The sequence below is a fragment of the Triturus cristatus genome, chromosome 6, assembly GCF_964204655.1.
Source record: "Triturus cristatus chromosome 6, aTriCri1.1, whole genome shotgun sequence".
Lineage (NCBI taxonomy): Eukaryota > Metazoa > Chordata > Amphibia > Caudata > Salamandridae > Triturus > Triturus cristatus.
Window position 1 is genome coordinate 1,478,141,422 of NC_140589.1, and position 17,090 is coordinate 1,478,158,511.

Sequence of the window (17,090 nt, forward strand, 5' to 3'; positions counted from 1 at the left end):
TTCGAGGGAGGGGTAACGGCCACTACAACGCGGCCTTTTCCACGCATAACAGTAACCACGCATGCATTACAACGCATGCGTGGTTACCACGATTGCCTTTACCACGCATACCTTTACTACGAGATACGTAGTAAAGGCATGTGTGCTAAAGGTAATATAAAAAAGGGGGGTTGGGGGGGGTATCCCCCCCCCCACACAAAAAACCCAAACCTGATTCCATCGATGTGGAGGCAATCGGCGTCGTACCGTCGCAAGAGGAAACGGAAAGACACTTCCGCTTCCTCTTTACAACCTGCGACGCAGATCGGAAGAGCTTCCAGAGGAGAGGACGTAGCGAGGTAAGGGGGAATTTAGTTTAAGGAATTAATGAGGTGTAGCGAAGGGATACATTTAAGGGTTTGTGGGTGGGGGAATCGCACAGGGAAACATTTTTAAAGTTGAGGGGAGGGGAATTTATTAGAAGAAAGGGGGGGGGGTCGGACAGGGGTATTATAAAAAAATAAAAAAAAGAACCTTTACCACGAAAATGTCTTTACCGATATGCGTGGTAAATGCATTTTCGTGGTAAATGTTATTCGTGGTAACGCATTTGCGTTGTAACGCATGCGTAGTAAAGGCATGCGTTGCAACGGAATGCGTTGTAATGACATACAACCCGAGGGAGTTTTCAGCCCCGGCGGATGTCTGTGGACGGAGATATGCAGCCAGAGAGGGGAGCCGCCGACGGAGCTCTACTCGAGCATGTCTGTCTCCATTGCTGGCGTAACCACGCCCCCAAGTTTCACAGTTATCGATATACCTTATCCTTTGTTTCAGAACTCCGCTTTTCCTCAAGTATTTGATGCTTGAATTGGGTGATTTGTAGGCACCTGAAAAGCTTATGACTGGCTTATATGGTAAGTGTACAGTTCAGGACTTTTAAAGATACTTCTAGCCGCAGATTCCTCATCTTTAAAATACCCCCAGACACCAGCTTGGATGCAGAATATTTTTCAGCATAGCACCTGTGCACCAACTCCACTCTGCTGCGGACGTAACACCCAAAGTCTTATTTAGGCAACCATACAGCAGGCTGGCATCCGTTTCTTTCTTTCCGTGCATTCATACGCAGATCCGCAGCTAGCTCATGCTTTTTTCTCTCATCAGTCATGTGGTCAAGGTGCCCAATGGTCTCGCTCCCAGTCCCCTACTGAGGAGCTGATTCTGATGCACCCCGATTTCCCAGGCCTGCCAGTGATGACAAATTGAGATGTTTAAGTAGGGCTTGCTTCAGAATCTTGGCACCTTACTATCTCCTTCTGGTACGCCTTTAGGCCCCTGGATCGGTGAACGACTCACCAGGAAAGCACCTGTGGGTCCGCCCCCTGTGCCAGCTTTGCCTTCTGAGCCCGCTTCGGGTCTGACATCAGAGCCGACTTCAAACTCGGCACTACGATCTATGTCAGTTCTCACTACATTGATGGTGGAGGAGAATGGCCGAACCCTAGGTTTTAGCTGACTGTGAGGAAATGGGGTGTATTATATGGTATGGTTGTGCAACCTCACTGTGTAATACAATTACCAACCTCTTTAGGACCAGGAGGTATCATTTGTCAAACCTTTAGCTCAACCTGGGTAGCTCTGAGCAGCAAGGGTTACATAAGCAGCCTGACAGCACTAGGCTCCATGTCTAGAGTAAAGGTGAGAATAAAGAATGAACACCCCTGTGTAGTGGCACAGTGGATTTCAGTGGCCTCAGAATTCAGGTGGCAGGCCCTGACTCTCGATATGGGATTCATATAGAGCAGTTTATTCATCTGTAGGATGCGAGTCCCAAGGCCAAATCTCTGAGCACTTGAAAAAGGTAGGTCAAAAAGTAGCGAAGTCTATGATCCAGAACAGTCTGCAAAGATTTAACTAGGTATTTTTACCTGGGACAAACCCAGAGTCCAGCCGCCTTATACCACCAGCTTTCCAGACCAACTAGTGCTGAGGATCAGAGTAGCTTTTCTCCTGAAGGTTGAGGCTTTTTTTTTACGCCTGACAATCCATTAATATTCCTGAGTTCTTTGCCTCTCTTCAGCCCTTGCCTTAGGAGGAGAGACACCTTTGTTTGGACATTGTCGCACTTGAGTGGTGCCTATATATGGCTCCAGTCAGTTCCAGGGCAGAGTGGAATCTGCACATTGCCATACAATTCCACCTATTGGCATACAGGAGCTAAATCTGCGGTTAGACAGAGTATCCCCCAGAAACTGAGTTACCAAAGGTAAGTAACTTGTCTTTATGGCAAAAGTGTACTGTTTAAGGTTTTTAAAGAGGTGTAGATTCAGATGGTAATTAGTTGGCCTCCAAACTATATCTGTAGGTGACAGCTATAGCTCCTTTACTTCATCTAATTGCATTATTGGGAAAGCAGGGAAACCATCAGCATGAGATCTGGTTCCAGGTAATTCTGCAGCCAAATGTCCATTACTGCTGATGTGTCAGTATTCTATTGTTCATCAAGATTTACTATCTCCGTGGCGAATATTCTGTCATAGTAAGCAGAATTTGCAGTGTAACAATTCTGCAATTCCTAATTGTTATTCAGGATTAGGTCATCATAACTGTAAAATCCAGTTTTTGTAAACAAGCTTTTTGAATACAGCCCATAGTTATTTCAAGGAAATACACATCCCACTCAAAATGTTGGACAGCAGCTGATATTGTTGCAGTCAGTGTGGTAACTTGGTTTATTCTCTGTCTTATAAAAACAGGAAATTAATTCTGCATTTTATAATTTGAAAAGTGCTTCAATATGTCATTGAATGTTTTGAAAAAGAATATGGACTCAGTTCTTAATCCCATTGTAAATACTGTAAACATTCAAATGGCTTGGTTTACTGATTTCAAATTGTGTTGTCTTACTTTCAAGGCCAAATTTTGCTTATATGAGTGCAGTTATATGAGTGCCGTAGACATCTTTATTCTGCTATCCAACTCCAATCCTGATATGCTCCTGCTCACGGAAACGTGGCTAACACCAGAGTCCCTCCCAGACATCCTGGCTGCCCTTCCCCCTGATTATTATATCCTCCATGCCGATCGCCCTGGTGACCGACCCGGGGGTGGGGTGGCAGCCATTATATCTAAACGCTTGAATTCAATCTCCTCTTACTCTCTTCCCCTCCCCGAGGTGGAGAACTTACTCATCACCGTACAAACTGATACCGGCCCCCTTACCCTGCTCCTCCTATACCGACCCCCCCCATTCCATGCCATCCTTCTCCTCCATCTTGAGTGAACAACTGTCCTCTCTGTTAACGCTGCATTCCTGCTTCGCTATCTTCGGCGATTTAAATTACTGGTTTAACGACACCAAGGCCGGACCCCATGCCACGGGGCTCTTTGAGACTCTAAAAAATCTGAATCTTACTCAACACGTCTCCCTACCCACCCATGTCAAGGGACATATCCTCGACCAGATCTGGACCTGCAATCTGGCCATATCCTCACCAGACATACTCCCCTGTGTCTGGTCCGACCACTACCTGGTGGACACTACCATCACAGTCGCCGGTCAGATTCCTGCCCCCCTTATGGCCGGTGGCCTCTCACGGAAATGGAGCACATACGACTCTCAGGGCTTCCTCACTGCCCTGGCCGACTCCTGCCCAGTCTCTCCCCCCCCCAATGACATCGACGGACTAGAACAAGACATTGGTTCCTGGTTAAAATCGGCCAGCGACCTGTTTGCTCCCCTAGTCAAATTCCCCAGCACCAGGCACCAGCACTCCCATAGGTGGTTCTCTGACGACCTTAAGGCTCAGAAATTAAAAACTCGCCCGCTAGAACGTATTTGGAGACGTGACTATTCTGTCTCTGCCAGACAGTCCTATCTGGCCGCACGTAAAGATTATAAAACAGCCATCAGCTCAGCTAAAATGGAACACTTCTCCAATAGGATCTCTTTGGCAGTCAACAAATCTAAGGAGGTGTTCAGAGTCCTAAACGAGCTAACCACAGATGATAGAACTCTCCCAGCTCAGACCCCCACTCAGGAGGCCTGCGACACCCTGAACTCTTTCTTCTTGGAAAAGATCACAAAAATTAAAAAGTCTATTCCCCCCTTCCCCAGTCACTTTCACCGGTTATTTCCTCTAACAACTCCTTGACTTTTACCACCTTCCCTGCTCTAGACCCTCCCTCTCTAGCGGAACTTGCCAACCGCGTGAAATCTGGCTCCCCGAATGACTGCTGTCCACCGTCGGTCCTGCGGAGTATATGCCTCAACCTGCCAGATCGTATTCTACACTTACTTAACAAATCCTTCAGCAGTGGCACCTTTCCTACCTCTTTCAAGGAGGCCATCCTAGTGCCCCTCCTCAAAAAACCCGGCGCCGACCCCGCGGAGCCGTCTAATTATCGCCCCATCTCCCTCCTCCCATACTTCTCAAAATTAATGGAGGCCCAGGTCACCCGGTGCCTGTCAAATTTTATCGAATCTTCCTGTCCTCTCGAGCCTAACCAAGCCGGCTTCAGACCCGCCCATTCTACAGAGACAGTCATCTTGGCAGTCCTTGACACACTCAGGAGCAATGCGGACGCGGGGCTCCCCCAAGCCCTCGTCCTCCTGGACTTGTCAGCCGCGTTCGACACGGTGGATCATAACATCCTTCTCCACCGTGTCGAGCAGGCAGGCATCCAAGGCACTGCTCTCGAGTGGGTCAGGTCCTTCCTCACTGGAAGAACACAGGCGGTCCGCCTGGGTCCCTACACTGCCAAAAAACAACCCTCGCTCTGCGGAGTCCCCCAGGGCTCCTCTCTCTCTCCACTTCTATTTAATCTTTACCTCCGGCCCCTGATTCAATCTCTGCGGAAATGGGACATCATTGTCTATAATTACGCCGACGACTTACAAATCATCCTCTCACTCAACTCACCACATGCCATCAAAACGTTCCACGCAGTCATGATTCATATCCAACTCTGGATGAATCTGAACCAATTGAAGCTGAACCCCGGAAAAACTGAGCTCCTCCTCCCTGGACTCAGCCATGCCCACTGGGGCCCACAGTTTTGGCCTCCGGAGCTTGGCTCCCCCCCTATCCCAGCAAAAACAGTAAAGAGCTTGGGCGTAATCATTGACGCCGAACTCTCCCTCAAAGCCCAAGTTGGAGCGGTAGTATCATCTTGTATGTACCAACTCCGCAGGATCCGCAAAGTCCGTCACCTTCTTCCCCCAGCGGCACTCACCCAAACTGTCATCTCTCTTGTGCTCTCCCGTCTGGACTTTTCTACCTCCATCTATCACGGTCTCCCACAACTCCTGTTACATCGCCTACAAGTCGTCCAGAATCAAGCCGCCCGCTTGATTCATGGAACCCCTAGATGGCAATCAGCCAAGCCTCTACTCCACAGCCTTCATTGGCTTCCAATAGCCCAAAGGGCGGCCTTCAAGGTGGCATGCCTCACTTTCAAAGCCCTTCACTGCCCTGGCCCGGCGTTCCTCAAATCTCTCATCCATCCTCATTGCCCAACACGTAATCTCCGATCAGCCCACCGTGATTTGTTAATCACTCCTAAAAGCAAAACCAAGAAATTCGGCGGTCGCCGCTTCTCCTATCTAGCTCCTGCGCTTTGGAATCTCCTTCCTCTTCCAATAAAATCCTCCTCTTCCCTTCTGAACTTCAGAAAATTGTTAAAAACTCACCTATTCCTCCCCATTAGCTAAAACTCCGCCTTCTATGCTCCCTCCCTACCCACTCTGTCTATTAGCGCCAGGAAGCTTCGGCGTCAGCGCGCTTTACAAATAGCACATAAGATAAGATAAGTTTTACAAAGCAACTTAACATTTTTGCACTGAGGGATTTCAATTAATATGGTTTTGTTTTCTTGTAGGACAAAGACACTGGAAAAACAACTGTTGTTGTGGGCACCTGGAACAGAGAAGAGCACATCAACTGGGCCAAGAAAAATGTTGCTAGATCCTTTCAGATAAAAGAAGATGGTATACAGACGGTGAAGTAAATGAACAATCTTTTCTTTGTTTGTGCATGCATAGATAAAATTATGTTGATTTTAGCCAGCAATAGAGAAAAAAACTGCTGTCCTGGGAGGACCGATCTCAGACTACTGAGATGTTATGGCAAGTAAACATTAGGGTAATTGTTCACAGTATTGACTGCTTGCATAAGCTATTGCTGGACTGGGTTTCTTACCTATCTGTATTGAGTGCCAATTTAAGATTACTTGTTGACAATTTCAGAATATGCTCACCGAACGAGGTGGTTGTGGATTTTACGTTGTATACAGTATAAAATAGAAATAAGATTTTTAACAGAAAAATAAAAGTACATAAATGAATCTTGTACAATAGCGTTCTATCCAAAAACATAGAAAAAAGGTGAAACATGAAAAATGTGAGATAAGAAAAGAAAGATCAAATTAAAGTCCCTGCATAACAATTAAAATATCACCAGAAATTAGGCTTTCAATTAAAATGGAGACCATTGCACAGTTTTTGAAGTAGACCTTTGAAGATTGGGGCAGTCATTCTGGGCTCCTCCTACTTAAAGTTGTTAGCTTATATCATCTTGATGGGTCATAATTAAAACAATGTTCATAGATTACATGTTTCTTGTACTGGTAAAGTTCTGTCAAAAAATTCCTGGTAAACTTTTTTCTCCAGATCGGGATGTCATCCTTCTCTTTCCTGGTCAGGTATAGTAATTGTTTTTGTGTTTTTTCCAAGTCCGATCATACCATTTGGAATCTTATCCCTAATCCAATCTATTGCATTATTTTTCAGTGCAGTATTTGATTTATGCCTATTCATGTTGGAGAATTTTCTGAAGGCACCTATGCCAGACAGCAGCCAAGAAAATGGGAGAGGGAGGAGAGGGGCTGTTTCATGTTAATAATAATCATAATCTGAACAAAGGGTGAGCATGGTAACCTCTCCCCACTCAATAGGAGATGGGTTTCAGTGAAGGGGTCCTGAGCACAAGGATGTGCAGGCTTTAATGTTTTGTTTTGATTCGGAAAAGCCTGCACCAATGTGTGCAGTATGCAAACAGAATCCCAAATGGTCATCTTTCATTTTCCCTTACATTGAAAGCGCTCTCACACCACAAAAGTCGTGCACTAGTGAGGCTAAGTAAGAAACCCCATTATAGCAGCTTAAGCATATCTTTACAGAGGCTGGTCAATAAGTAGTCTCAATATCATCCTCTTTATAGAACTTTATTTCGATCTTTGTGGATCAGAAAAGTATAGAAAAACAAGACAGCCACAATACACATATACATAGAAGTGCAAATATAAATATCAGTAGATAAAATATAGCGGTAGAAATAAAAACACAGTATAAAAACCACATAAATTCATGACTCAAACCACTGTCTAAAAATATAAAAGATAGCTCACAAATGAAATCTACAAGCATAAAAATATCACACCACAAAACCTCCCAAACATCAAGTAGTTCTCATCAAAGGTCGATAGCAGACTGTAGGGATTTAGCACGCTTAATCCAAAATGCCTTAAAAACATAGCCAGACAAAAAACTACAATCTGACTAGTGTCACACTGCAGTATTCTGCACATTTCCTGAAGCCCCCAACAACCCAGATATTTGCACAGGGGAACAATCCATTTTGCACGTCTATGTTTATAAAAGAGATAGAAAAACAGAACATGGATAAGCAATTCAGAACACCCTTCACAGCCTACACACAAATCACTGTATGGACCATTTTCCTGTTGCCATCTATACGAAAATGATTTTCTAGGTGATGTGCTGTACCTAAATTGAAGATGAAATTGTTCCTCCACTGGCAAGAAAACTTTATCAATAGTACTTTCGTAAAAGGCCATTGGTTTCTGGTCAGTAAAAGACACAGATAAAGAGCCCTTGCACTGTCTAACACGATCAGTTGCCTCACTTTCCCAACATAGTCCCTTTATAGTGGCCTTGCCAATCAAACTCATGTTCTCTGGTGAGGTCCAATATTCATCCAATTTCAGTCTATGAAGTAGGGCCTTAATAGCACAGAGCCACAGTATTTTCCGTGCATACTGTGGGACCCAAAGATCTTTAATACCATCCCGATACGATTCAAGGGTAGATGTTGTCCATAGACTAAACCAACAGATCAACATTCTGTATTCTATCTTGAGGGTCATTTTCTTTTGGGCCATGTCTAAATATAGGGAGTGGTCAACGGAGTACTTGCAGGGAGATTCAGTAGGGTTCTTAAAAACCTTTGCTCCACTATGGAAAGGCACTCTGTATGTTAATAGCCACACAGCTCAGCGCCATATAAAACCGCCCCTAGGGCCTTCACATGATATATTTCACCCTTCTTTTTTTTTTTTTTTTTTTTTTTAAACCTTTATTACAATTTCGAAAAGATACAAGTATGGGCCTACAACCAACAGGCCGGCCGCTAAACGCAGTGTAAACCTAGGCACGACTTAACATGCACATCAATGAAGCAGCAAAAGAGTTACTAAAGTGCTAATTATCGCAGTCAGCCACAGCCGCAGTCCCTAAACAAACAAAGGTTTCATATTTTTGAAAAACAGAAAACATCAAACTCACAAGGCAGAGGAGGTTAATGGCAGAAACATGTGCTCCTCGTATCGAGGGAGTAAACCAACCCGGGTAGACAGAGGGGGGGGGAGGGGGGCAAGGCAGAAGCGACAAAGTCGCATGTCGCAGGAGCATACAGGAATGCGGGGGCTAGGGAGACAGAGCGGCGTCCATCTCACGCGTCTGGGGCGGGGTGCAAATACCTCCACGATAGGAGTTCCAGGGACCCCACACCTTAATCCACTTCCCAGGCTTGCCTCTCGCCACATACACCGTTTTCTCTCGAAACATACACCAGTCCATGTGTTCCTTCCACTCGTTGGCGGCCTCTGGGAGCCCCACAGTTGTGCGATGTCACGCTTCGCTATCATATAGCCTAGAGTCACCCATTGCGTCTGCGTCACATTGTAATCAGTCGGCTCCCAGACATTCAGCAAGCATCTACGTGCCTCCGGCAACAAGGCAACATGCGTGACTTCTTCTAACACCGCATGCACTCTGCACCTAAACCGAGTCACCTCCGGACACTCCCACAAGATATGGAGAAAAGTCCCCAGTAGCCCACAGCCTCGCTTACACAAACCATCCACCGAATACCCCATACGCAGCAAGCCAGGCCCCGTGACGTACACTCTATGCAGTATCTTAAGCTGGACGAACCGCAATCGGGCCGGGATAGCCACCTCTTTCGGGGAGGCCACCGCTGACACCCAATCCTCGTCGTCCAGTTCTATACCGTCTGCAATCCATGTCTCCCGCAATGAGGCCAGCAAACCCATTCGATCATTGATAAGCTTTTTATAAATCAACGAAATGGTGCTATCCGGTACATAGCCGTCCAATACTCTGTCTTCCAACGGGGAATGCTCCGGAATAGCCGCCACGTCTGAAAAAACGGAACACAAGGCATGATGAACTTGAACATACCGATAGTATTCCCTATCATTCAACTGGTATTCCGTTTTCAGCATGTCGAACATCTTAAATTTCCCTTTCGTCCAGAGATCCCCTACCGTGCTGATACCAATCGTATCCCACTTCTCGAAGCCTTTCGTAGTATACAGACAACCCAAACGCTGGGACGCGTACAATGGCGTAGCCCGAGTCAAGCGATCCCTCCACCCCATCGCCGCATTTGCTGCATGCCACACCTGCACCGCGACCCGCGTCGGGCCCGTCAACCGCGCATCAAGGGACCCCGAGTATAGTGCTCGATTATAGTCTCCGCCAGGCAGTAGCAATTTGTCCATCTCAAAAGCCGGGTTCAAAGCAGGGCCATACATCCCGTGATTGACGGCAGCCAACTGGGAGGCCCAGTAATATCGCTTAATGTCAGGGAGGGCGACCCCCCCGTCATACCACGGTAGGGTCAGTTTAGCAAGAGCAATCCGCGGCCGCCCATCCCAAAACAATCGACGCTGGAGACACTCCACCTCCCGAAAATAACGGGCCGGCACTACGTCCATAGTATTCTGCAGGGCGTACAAAAAGCGTGGTAGCGACATCATTTTGAACAATGCTGCCCGGCCGAGCGGCGAGAGCGGCAGCCGCCGCCAACCCGCCACATCCGCCCTTAGGCGCTGAAGGGGGGGGAGAAGATTCCGTTCATATCGGGCCACCGGATCCAGGGTTATAAAGATACCCAAATACGTGAACCCCGACTCCGCAATCTGGATAGGGCACCCCCGCGGAAGGGGGGGGGGCCTCCCCGGAGAGAACGTATACACAAGACTTAGCCCAGTTAATTACCAATCCGGAGTTGCGACCAAAGGAGCTCAACACATCCACCAATACAATGAGCGATTTACGCGGAGATGCAAGATACGAGAGGATATCGTCCGCATATAGGGAAACACGATCCTCGTATTCCGGCGTCCATCGAAGGCCACGTATCGAGGGGTGCCACCGCAACCATTCCGCAAGGGGCTCCAAGCAAAGCGCAAAGAGAAGAGGCGATAGTGGACATCCCTGTCGGGTGCCCCTACCCAAAACAAAGGGAGCCGACACCCGTCCGTTGACCACTACCTGTGCCAGTGGGTTGTCATAAAGCAATTTCACCCAACCGATAAACCCCCGGGCCAAACCCAAACTTCGCAAACGCCGCCCAGATGTATGGCCATTCCAAGGTGTCGAACTCCATGGTAGCGTCCAAGGACGCCAAGATGGCCGGCTCACGAATGAATGGGGCGCGAGCAAGGACGCCATGCAGTCGCCGCAGGTTCAAAGCGGTATTGCGATGGGGTATTAAACCGGATTGATCCTGATGAATCAGGTCTCCCACAACCCGGATCAGACGATTGGCCAGTACCTTGGCGAGGATTTTGGGCTCCGCGTTTAACAAAGAGATAGGCCTGTAAGAAGTACACCGATCCCGCGGCTTCCCTTCCTTATGGAGAACAACAATAGTAGCAAGACGTTGGTCAGAAGGGAGGGAGCCCGCCGCCTGAGCCTCAAGGAACATGTCCCGGAGATACGGGGCAATCGCATCTGGGCGCAGCTTATACAATTCGATGGGAAGTCCATTAGGACCCATGGCCTTACCCGAGGCAATGGAGCGAATGGCCAAAGCAATCTCATCTGGCGATAGGGCCGCATCCATCAATACTTTATCCTCATCAGATAGGGAAGGCAGAGTAATATCTCGAAGCAGCAGTCGAGAGTCTTCCTCCGATCGCTCTGAGACCGGAGAGTAGACCCGTGAAAATACTCCGCAAAGCAATCAACAATGTCACCGGGGTCCGTCACACGCACACCATCCACCCTCTCAATCTCCGGCACCACTCGACTCGCTCTCTCCTTCTTATCCAACCAGGCAATCAACTTCCCTGCCTTATCACCCATATCGTACAATCGCCCATGTTGCTCCCTGCCCAAACTCCTAGCAGATTCAGTAACCAGCGCCTTATAGTCGGCCTGCTTAAGCTCCAGCACATGCAATCTGTCATCCGTAACACCTTGCTCCAAATCACTCTCCAACTCGGTAATCTCATTTTCTAGCCGAACAACCTCCTGCGCCTCGAATTTTTTGGTGTGGGAAATGTGAGATAGGGCCTGGCCCCGGAGCACCGTCTTAAAGGCCTCCCAAAGGGAGACGGCGGAAGACACCGACCCCACGTTATCATTAAAATTGTGTTCCAAAGACTTAACCAGGTCTGCACGGATCGTGGGGTTTCGTAGGTACCAGGGGTTGATCGGCGCCACCCTCCCCTCCGCCCCCAAGGCGATATCTAGGTGTAGCAAAAGAGGGGAGTGATCAGATATACCGCGTGCCAAGTGTCGCACTTCCCCGATCATCCCAGCTTGGGCCGCAGGCACTAGCATATAGTCAAGCCTCGAAAGACTACCGTGGGCCCCAGAGTGGAAGGTATATTGCGCCTGTCCAGGGTGTTTCAACCGCCAGCAGTCTATCAGTCCCAGGGTATCCAGAAAGCCCCCCAGCCAGTTCTGGGCCCGAGGGAGGTCCCTAGGGGGGTGTCAATCTTCAACTCCGGAAACCACTGCGTTAAAATCCCCCCCCAAGACCAAAACCCCCCCCGGAAGCCCAAGTAGCAGGCGCCCCAAATCAGCAAAGGTGGCCGTCTGCAGGCCCGGCGGCACGTAGACCGCGACCAGCAAAATCAATCTACCCTCCCACCTCCCCACCAGCGCAGTGTAGCGCCCTCTGTCGTCGTGGAGCACCTCATCCACCACCAGCGGGAGAGAGGTCCTGACTAAGATGCCCACTCCCCTCGAGCCAGAGGTGAAACCAGAATGGGCCAGGAGGCAATATCCTCGTCTGTTCATGGCATGAAAAGAGTGCCCTATGAGGTGCGTTTCCTGCAAGAACACAATGTCAGGCGAAATACGTTTCAAGAACTGCAGGACTACCCCCCGCTTTATCCTGTCCCCCAGCCCATTCACATTCCAGGAAAGAAGTCTCAGTCCCCTACCCCCCATCCCTCCCAGCACAAAATATCCCCCTCCCGGGGAGCACAATCATAATAGCACAGCAAAAAATATTACCCCGCCTTGTGAAACAGACAAACAAACCCCAACCCCCCCCCATCAACCCCAACAAAACTCCCCCCTCCCTGCACCCCTGCGTGAGCCCGAACAGCCCCCCCAACATGCAGTGTGCCTGTCGCCCCAATATGAAGAAAGGACAAGAAAAAACCCCAGAAGGAGGAAAGGGCCCCAGCAAGCCCCCCGCAACCTCCAAAGACCACGGGGCAAATCGTTACAAACTGGAGTCCAGTGCAGCCACAGGTGCAAAACGTTACCAATACAGTCCATCACCACGATCACAGTTCCATTCCTACTCCGTCAAACCCTCTCCGCTCTCCGCCTATTTCACCCTTCTTGATGGATGTTTTTCTGTGGGTTTTCCCTATATATGCATTGTGCTGGATCAAAGATGAATAAGCTCTTTCCACCTGCCGTGTCCAGCATAAATTCTTGGTCAATTTAATACCCAAATATTCAAAATTTGACACTACATTTAGAATGGTGTCCCCCACTAGCATCATCTGCTTTCAGAGAGTTGACGTCTGTCTGGTAAATATCAGGATGCATATACATTTATAATCTCCAATTGATTTATTGATCTACAATTCAGTTATTGACTCCCCAATCCAACCCCCCCTCCCCATCTCCCCTCCGGTAGTCTACAAAACCTTAGGCATCAATCTCTGCTTCTTTTACACTGGAAACAAATGTTTTGGTGCTTTAGCGATGACAGTGTTCCTCTGCATTTGTCCCTTCTCCCTCTGTTCAGTGGCAGGAATTGGGCACTGAATATTTTGAGGATTGGTGTCACTGTTCTGTAACACGAGTTCTTGACATGGAAGAGCTTCAGTTAGATCTCAGTGATTTATATAAACTCACCCTATCCTGCACCTTAATACCTTCAGCCAGGTCTTCCTTTCAGATACTTCTTGTCCAGGAATGTTGCAAAAACTAGGGATCTGGCCTAGGTCTACTCATGGGTGCCTGGTCGGAGTTCAATGCACCAGCGCTTGAGTGGAAAGTCTAGGGTATTGTAGTCCCACACATTCCCACTTGGCATACTTGCCAATGTGGTGTCCATGCTTTCGGGGTTATTAACGGTCCCATAAAAGGGTCGGGGATCCAGTGGTAATTCAAACTCAAATTTGTTCTTTATATTAGCACACACAAGTGCATTCCAATGAAAAGGCACTAAATATTTTTAAAGTGTTTATTTTAACCGTCTCATCCTGTTGTTTAGTACATGGGTAATAACCAAACATAATATAATTAAAACAACTCTAATGCATGTTACTAGCAGTGAAAATAATATGAATATTTCTAACATGATTGGCATGTTCCTGGCAGGCTAACACCCTAATGATTACTTCATGTCCTGCACTATGAGAGCATGGTGTACCTAACTTGCCTCTAGAGATTCTTGGGACTCAGTGCACTGCATACCTGTTCACCTCAGATCAGCTGTCGCTATCAAACTTTAGCCAGGAGAGTGTGTTCCTGCGGAAAGGAAAACACACATTAGCTAGGCGTAGCTTTTCTTTCTTTACCAGCTCTCAGGATCGGTAAAGATGCTATGGCAGTCTGGTAGGACCTCTTGCGATAACATTGGTTGAGGACCCCTCTGAATCCGTAGTTAATTCATGAGGTTTATATATGCTTGACCATTAACTTTTCCCCTATATTCGAGGACCATCTATTAATCAGAGACATAACCAATATGAACCAGACAAATGAAAATACGCCAACTCAGTCTACATGGTTATTTTACACATTCATTGTGAGACCATGAAGTGCAGTTATCCTGGAGCTTTTAGCAGACTTGTCTTCGGTGTTAGCAAAGTCATTGTTTGGATTGAATGACAATTTCCCAAGTTCTGCAAAAGATAGTAGCTTGTCTGCCGTTGGCTGATATGCAGCCTGTTAACTTAACATCCTCAAAACAAAGTCTGGCTTTAGAAATTTAAAATAGGAGTTACACAGAATAGGCGCTAGATAACGGCAGAATAGCTCTATCAGTTTATATCCCTTCTCCGTTTCTAAACTGATGTTTGTTCCCAAGACTTAGTATACCTATATGTCCAAGCTACCTGAGCTGCCCATATGCCAATATATTAGAAATCAGTGCACCTTGTTGGGGTAAAAATTTAGACACTGGCAGTGGTTAGGCACAACTGAGAAATATGCCTGCTGGTACCCATCCGAGACACACGATTATAACAGGTAGACTGCTCAATCCTGCAAGGTTTAGTCTTTTTAATGTAGAAAAGACAACTCTGATACCCATGCTATCTGTTCAGTTCATAGGAGCTGTGCTTAATTCACTGTAATGGAGGGCATTATCACCTGCAGAGTGTGAGAAGTTGGCCTGATGTATGATGTCACTAGTTCTAGTGTACACCTTATATCAGTCCAAATACCCTTATGGTGATTGGTTGTAAAGTCAACCTTATAGACCAGCTATCCTAGTGGTAGCATGGACAAGAGCAGTCTTAGGCTAAACTCTGAATGGCATGTGAAGCCAGCTGTGATACCATATATAATCCCTTGAATACCAAATGAAAGGACACCACACCAGATATATATATAAAATAAAGTGTATTTATTCTAGTCAAACCCTCAGCACTCTTTATGAGATTAGAGGTAAGTACAACACAGTCTTATTTAAGCATACATTAAGTCACACAGGTAAGTAATACAGTTAGGCCCTAGGGGCCACGCAAACCATATACTAAGTAAGTGGTATAAGGACCACTGTCACAGAAATAGAATAGGCCTAGGCCTAGGGAATCGCTGGGGCTACACTACACTAGCTTTAGTTAGGAAGTGGGAGGCCCACGGGATTCGTGTGCAGAGTGGAAACACTCACGCGTAATGCGTAAAAGTCACTAGCAATAGTACAGTTTAGAAAACGATAGATTTAGGACACTTCCGGAGTAGCTAGGAAATCGAGACTGGAAAACTAGACACTAGGATAGTCACTATCCTGATGAGCACCGGAGTACCCAAGTTACCTAGCCCACAGGCTGCGGGTGCATAGGGGTGAAGTTGCGTCGGTTTTCGTCGTCGACTCCTATGGATGCCTGAAGAAAGATGCTGACAGGCAGTCAGTGAAGAGTGTCCGGTGGATCCCAAGGCTGGGATCAAGAAGAGAGGAGACCTGCAAGCAGAAGGGACAGAGTCAAGGTCACTAGCCAGTGACCACGTGGAACCAGGAAGGAACCAGGCGATGTCGTGAAGATTGCAGGTGAAGGTGAAGGTGAAGCTTGTCGCTGCAGCCAGGAGGACCAGGAAGCGTCGGACGACCAGGACCAGGAGGCGAGCTGTCCCACAAAGGCTCTTGCTGTCGGCGGCGGCGAAGTTGGACTAGGACTCACCAAGCCTTGGCAAGCGGAACCCACGAAGAACGGAGGACTTGCTTCTGGTGCAGACCAGGAAGGTCTGGGGTGCTTCTTCTTTGCAGAGAAGCGGGAGCCAGTCTGGAGGAGCCAAACCAGCGCAGAAGATTTCAGGGTGCGTCGTCACAAAGGCCACTAGCCAGCGGGCAAGCAACCGGACAGACGCGGCAAGCAGGAAAATGCAGAAGGGCCCCACGCAGGACTCGTGGAGTGTGGGGGGCTGATCTTCGGTGCAGATGGTGCTTGGGGTTGGGGCTTCTCAATCCCCGGTGCACAACTTCGAGGGTGCCTCAGAAGCTGCGCTTGAAGTTACTAGCCACTTTTCCCAGGTAGCCGGTCCCACGTCGCTCGTCGCCTCCACGGATCTCAGCTCTGCTGTGGATGTGGATCAGGGTCGGAGAAGTCTGGAAGTCAAGGCTCTGGTCGGGCTCTGCTGTCGGTTCCTCGTAGAACGTGGGCAAAGCAAAGGGTAGTCTCTTGATGGTGCCTGTTTGCACAGGGTAGCCACTCCTTGGCCACAAGGGAGATTCTTCAGTCTTCTTCTTTCGTCGAATGTCGAAGGTCCAGAGTTTCTGTTCAAGTTTGCAGGTTCAGGATAATCTAAAGTCTTGAGGCCCAACTCCCACTCTTATACTAATCTGGGGGGGCTGGGATACCTGCTAGGTCACGCCTTATGGGTGGGACCTGGGAGGGGGTGGTTACACCCACTTCCCTTTGTCCAGTTTCGCGCCAGAGCTGGGGCTGGAGTGCCCCAGCGCCGGTTTGAACTGGACTATGCAAGGAACACCTTGTGTGCCCCAGGCATGTCTCATTCCTTTCAGCCCACCCTGCCCCAATACACTAAAGGCTGTCTGGGGAGGTGCTAGCACCTCCCCAAGCAGGAAACCTATTGTCCAGGCCTCCCTGGCTGGGATCACTCCCAGCAGCAGGAGGTCAGACTTGTGTCTGTGGCAGCAGCATCCATTTTGTGATGCTGAGGCTTTGGTTAGAGTTAAACAGCAAAGTAGGATTTTAACATGTCTCTCCCTCTAGAAGGGGGGAATAATATCCTCATGTCCAGAAATGGTATGGGGGTACTATTCCACAGTGTTAGACACCTTACACGACATGTTTCGATAAAGCCAAACCATAGTTACCATAACCGTTTAAGATTA

General features: G+C 48.0%; 1 protein-coding gene across 2 annotated transcripts in view; it reads left to right on the forward strand.

The window, feature by feature from the left end:
* Positions 1–17,090, forward strand: part of ERLEC1 (endoplasmic reticulum lectin 1) — a 256,106-nt gene that overhangs the window by 198,287 nt on the left and 40,729 nt on the right. For both annotated transcript variants that reach the window (XM_085612592.1, XM_085612593.1), the window contains one exon: positions 5,863–5,987. In XM_085612592.1, the coding sequence (XP_085468718.1) occupies positions 5,863–5,987 (125 nt within the window). The remainder of the gene's footprint in view (positions 1–5,862; positions 5,988–17,090) is intronic.